We start from the raw sequence: 5,340 nt of genomic DNA on the forward strand, positions 1-5,340 counted from the left end.
ATCCTTTTTTTTATAATGGCCAACTACCATTATTTTCTTTTCCTTGGCGATGAGGTACAAGCTTTTGTTTTATTGTTTGAGGAAATGGGAGAAACTATATTTAAATTTCAACACATGTCAGCGTTTGGGAATTTGCATAACAACAACAAATGATTCCTTGGAAACAAAGTTGCTAACACCCTAGCTAACTCTGTAATTTTTCTGGTTTTCCTTGTTATGATGTTATCCCCCAATGTATTTCATCTTTTGACAAATTTACCCCATTTATATTAATCTAAGTTCTTTCCCTGAAAAAGTAAAGATCCCGCAGAGAAATACTTCAATTGACTATGTACCCGCCAAATAAAAACATTTGAACATAAAGAATATAATAAGCTAAGAAGTACAACATATTTCCTTCAACCAACTATAACGAAGTTGAGAAACTTCATTTTGTTGAAACAATAGATCTGCCATGGAGAGACACCAAAAACGTACAATACAATCATCTATATATATAAAATCCATCAAGGGAATTGGAACTTCATGTAGTCCTGCTTTCCAGGAGGAGGACTAATGTAGACCCAAAGCAGAGAAATAATAATGGAGAGCAGCCCAGACCACACAAACACAATGGTCGGAACCCTTCCTCTCCTCCCCATCAACCCTTTTGCAAATGGATAGAGATGGCACAACACCCAGAAGCCGAAAAACACTCCTCCAACAAGCTTACTCCACTGCGGAAACGGGCTGTACACCGTCCTTGCAACTCCCACCGCGATCGCAATTGTGTTCACCATTATGATCACCACCGGAGGGACCATCAGGAAGCTCCACTTCACCGTGTAGAGCTCCGCAAACTCATCGTCCCCGTCCTCTGGAGTGGCCGATTTCGAGGTCAAAGTGAAGGAAATGTCCACTCCTGCAATGACCTTCAATAGGCCTTGCAGCACGGCCGAAGGGTGAGCGCTTGTCCCGCCAATCAGCCAAAACTGCTCGTTGCGCCACCAGTCGTGGAGAGTGATTCCTGACCACTTGATCTCAAGGATTGCTAGCAGGCACAATGTGATGGTGATGGCCAACAGGAAGACTAGGAAAGCTATGTCAAGAGATTGGACTATGAACTGCCCTGAGAACAAAGAAACCGCAGGAAGGAAGCAGTAGACTATGAGGAACAAGGACGTGAAAGGGTACATTCCAACATTGAAATAAGCCACTCTTTGCAAGAACTTCATTCTTCGGCTGGCGAACAATGCGTTATTCCTTGAGAAGAATATCTCAACCGAGCCTGTCGCCCAGCGGAGCACTTGGTGCAGCCTGTCGGTTAGATTGATAGGCGCAGTTCCACGAAAGGCGTCACGCTTTGTCACACAGTAGATCGATCTCCAACCCCGGTTGTGCATTCGGTAACCGGTGACCACATCTTCCGTTACAGAGCCGTAAATCCAGCCAACCCTTTTGCCCCACTCGGTTTTGTCCTCGTAGAAGCAAGAGATGACGCTGATGGCCTCCGCAACAGTGGCTGCATCCAACGGTTCGCGAGGGACCGAGAGAGACCCTGCAGGCCTTCCTTGGCTGCTGCAGCCTCTTCCTTGAAGGTCTTGAAGCAATCTGCCTTGGTATTCCGCCACAGGAATGGACGCAACTAGAGAAGTGGAGTTTCCAAACCTTTTCGGAAGAAGTAAGGACTCGATATCTCCATCATCATCATCATCAACATCGTTATGGTGATTTTCATGATCTCTATTAATAGGCAAAACCACTTCATCCTCTTCCTTCTTTGTCACCTTTGGCTTCCTCAGAAACAGCTTGATTTTCCTCCTACCCAACCATCCATGGTGTTCAGTTGCTCTAGGAGGACTAAATCCATAAAGAGCAGTTCTCCTGAAAATACAACCTGTCCCTACATAAACCGGACCTTGCAAACCATCAAGAGCTCTCATACTGACATCGAAAAATACAGTGTTGTGATTTGCATATCGATCATTCGGGTCAATGCCCTCGAACCTCTGCGGGAACTGGACGTAGCAGATTCTGTCACCTCCTCTGTCAAGCATGAAGCACATTCCTTCCCTGAGAGCCAAGGAATTGTAGATGTAGTGATCGCAGTCGAGGTTGAGGATGAAAGGGCCATTTGACATGATTGCACTGGTTCGGACAAGGGCATTCATGGCTCCAGCTTTCTTGTTGTGATCAAAGCCAGGCCTCTTCTCTCTAGACACATAAACCAGCATTGGCAATCTGGTGTCCACTTCTGTTGTGTCTATCAAGTTCTCCCCATCTGCTTCTGCTCCATACACTGGTTCTGAATTTGGTGGAGCTAACATGGCCTGAATACAAAAAGTAACAAAACACAAATTTTAAGTAGAACTTAAATTTTAGTCTCATAAAAAAAGTTTTAGCACCTGCACTTCTAAACAGTTTTGCATTTTTGTTCACTTCTAAACAGTTTTGCATTTTTGTTTCTTTTTTTCTTCGTTTACATCAATTAATTCTAGCTGTTAATGGGTAATCTAAGGATCAAATTACAGAATATAATTTTATAAGGATAAGAGTATCAAAATGTCATAACTAAACCCCTGATAGCTATTGGAGTTAATTGCTACATTTAATATCAATTTAAGAACCAAATTGTTAACACAAAACAAGTCTAGAATAAAATAAAACGTGCATTAAAGATTCAGAGATGAAAAGAGAAGTTTATGAATACACAAAAACAGAAATCCAGAAGTTGAAAAGTAAGTACCTGAATTATACCAGCATGGTCACCTCTTGAGTGATCAGCTTCAGCTGAAGCCCAAGTGCCGGGCCAATGAGAGCCATCAGACATCCAAGTAGCCTTTGAAACCCTAAGAGGCTCCGAAGAAGGATTACCACCACCCATTTCCATTTGTTTCTTCTTAGCTCTTAGCTCTTCATGTGCATTGTATGCATCTGATCTTCTCCTTATGGATTCCGGCAATGAGTTTATCCTAACCTTGAACTCATCATATTCCCTCTTCACCCATCTCCTTTCCCTCACAAAATCAAGCCTCACTTTGTTCTTCAGAAAATCCCGCTTCTGCCCGAAATAGGCCTCTGGGTTCCTCGGCTCAATCTTGTGCTTCCGGCAAAAAGGAACCCAGATTCTTGCAAAGCTTGCCGTCTCGGCAAGAGCCTCGAATGTCAATAGTGCCCCGCCGTCGTCGGATAAATAGCAAGCGAGCTTTTCCACTGGGTAATCGACGGCGAGTATGGAGAGGATTGTGTTAGCAGTGACTAAAGGGGGTTCTTTTTCGGGGTCAGCGGTGGAGACGAAGACATCGATCCCAGGAAGATCGGACCTTCCTTTGGGGTTCCGAAGGTTCGGGGACTCAAACCGATCTTTCAGGACGGAGAGATCGGTGACTCGGTTCACGGGACAGAGCTTAGGGAGCTGATCCAGAAGCCATGAGAAGGCAAACCAGAGCTCACATGTCGTCGACATTCCCCATAGCCACATTGCCTCGCGGTTCGGATGTCGGATTCTCCATGTGAGGAAAAATCCCAGGGCAACCAGACGCATAGCAACTAATAACCTGCAAGGATACTAGTGTTATACCTTTCATATTCAAAAAAGAAAACCAAGAAAAAAAAAACTGTAGTAGTATTGTGCCAGAAAAGAAAATGGTAAATTTACCAAATTAAGCTGTCAACTAACTAAAACTTCTTGATACATTCAAAACCTAATCTTTTTGCCAAAAACTTGGATACCTTATCACCTATTTCAAACAGACTCTCTTATATTGGAACTTAAAGAGGAAAGTCGAGCTTAGTTAGTTAAGGCTTACCTATAAGGACTCAGAATTGCTGTAGATACCACAACCTTCCTGGTCAAAGGCCTTCTAGTCCTCTCTCCAAAATCCGGCGGGTGTTCGAATCCGTTCAATCCAGCGCCATACCCGTCTTTAGGCCACACCGCATTTCCATACCCGTAAGTCCCCTTTGTCTCGAAAAGCCACCGGGTGTGGTCGAAATCCGGCGGCTGGTTCCCGGCCTTAAACGATTTCACAAGTGAAAGCCTCTTATCGAGCTTACCATCAGCCATCGAAGGCAAAGGAAAGGCCTGGTCCTCCGCCTCAGAACAAGCCTCGTCATAGTCGTCATCGCCATCGCTCGTGTCCTTGTAAGGCTCCTTACACCCGGGACACCGCCCGCCGCCGCTCCCGAAACAATCCAAGTAACAATCTCTGCAAATCTTGAACCCACATTCACAAGGAATGTTCTTCCCTTTGATGGCTTTCTCATCACAACCTTTCATCCCGCAAACCAGCCCCACTTTCGCCGGCGGCTGTCGCTCCATCGAGCACTCGATGACGTGCCCGCGAGTCACCGCATTGAACCCACCGGTGAAGACAGTGCTCGAAATGTAGCTCCTCTCCGGCTTGATCGTCGACTTGTTGAGGTCTTCAGTTAGGCTGGTCTGTGAGGCAGACATTGGCTGGTGATCGGGAGTTGGAGGGATATGAACCGTGTAACTGACGAATTCGGAGTTGACAATCTCTTCGGTCATCGTCGAATCGTCTTTCGACATCGAGCAGTACTTACTTCCTCCGGTTGAGAATCTCCGGTTTACTGCTCTGCCGCTGAGAGGGGAATTTGGGTTGTTAGATATCGACGCTCGCGATATCGGGCTAGTTAAGCCCATGCTTCGGCTTCCTCCTTTTCCTCCCGACGACACCGTGATCGTCACCGGAGACGAAGATGGTGATGAAGCCGTTTTCACCATTTTTCGTTTTCTCTTCTTACAAACTGATTTAGAAAGGAAAAAAAAAGCTGAGAGAAAAAAAAATGGAATGATTTAGTACTAGAGAGAAAAGAGGGAATGAGAGAGAAAGGCTCCTTGTGAATCCATGAAGTGTGACTGAGTAATGGATGCTCTGGGAAGGAGATGAATTAAGGTGGGTGTCTTGCAACGGTCTGAAATTTGAATTTTTTTTTTTTTTTTTTTTTTTTTTTTGAGTTTCTTGGGGTTTGGAAAAGGGATTTAATTACAACGGTCGAAAGATCCGGGCCGTATATTTTATTGCATTCCACGGAGGATCTTCAATAGAAACGGATTGGTTGGTCTAAAGGCCGGGGCCCACAGGATGAGAGAAGAAAGTCAAAACAAGTGGAGAGAAAAGGAGGGCTTTGCCAATCTCAACGGTCGGATAAAGTGGACAGTTTTCTAATTTTAAGTAACAGCCGTTGTAGAAGTTTTGTCCTTTGAAGGACTTGAGTATTGTGGGCCCCACGCCTCTCAATTTTATTTATTATTTATTATATATATATATATATATATATATTCGAAGTGCCTCTTAATCTGCTTTTGCTTTTACCTCATTCCTAGTGCTTCATGCA

At 44.5% G+C, this 5,340-nt stretch overlaps 1 protein-coding gene across 1 annotated transcript; it reads right to left on the minus strand.

Annotated features, from left to right (window-relative positions):
* Window positions 1-348: 348 nt before the first annotated feature.
* LOC21390866 (cellulose synthase-like protein D5) lies at window positions 349-4,860 on the minus strand. Its single transcript, XM_010105097.2, has 3 exons — window positions 3,789-4,860; window positions 2,726-3,536; window positions 349-2,309 (listed from the first exon to the last, which is right to left on the minus strand). The coding sequence occupies exons 1-3, from the start codon at window positions 4,724-4,726 to the stop codon at window positions 507-509; spliced, it is 3,552 nt and encodes a 1,183-aa protein (XP_010103399.1). The 5' UTR covers window positions 4,727-4,860; the 3' UTR covers window positions 349-506.
* Between the last annotated feature and the right edge of the window lie 480 nt (window positions 4,861-5,340).

The sequence above is a fragment of the Morus notabilis genome, unplaced genomic scaffold, assembly GCF_000414095.1.
Source record: "Morus notabilis unplaced genomic scaffold, ASM41409v2 Scaffold1526, whole genome shotgun sequence".
In the NCBI taxonomy this organism is placed as follows: domain Eukaryota; kingdom Viridiplantae; phylum Streptophyta; class Magnoliopsida; order Rosales; family Moraceae; genus Morus; species Morus notabilis.

Excerpts from the sequence above, each read along its gene's own strand:
- LOC21390866 (XM_010105097.2), bottom strand. The coding sequence starts at position 4,726 with ATGGTGAAAACGGCTTCATCACCATCTTCGTCTCCGGTGACGATCACG. Across the intron at positions 3,537-3,788 it reads GCAATTCTGAGTCCTTATAG|GTTATTAGTTGCTATGCGTC; the intron begins GTAAGCCTTAAC and ends GTATCCTTGCAG. Across the intron at positions 2,310-2,725 it reads ACCATGCTGGTATAATTCAG|GCCATGTTAGCTCCACCAAA; the intron begins GTACTTACTTTT and ends TTTTGTATTCAG.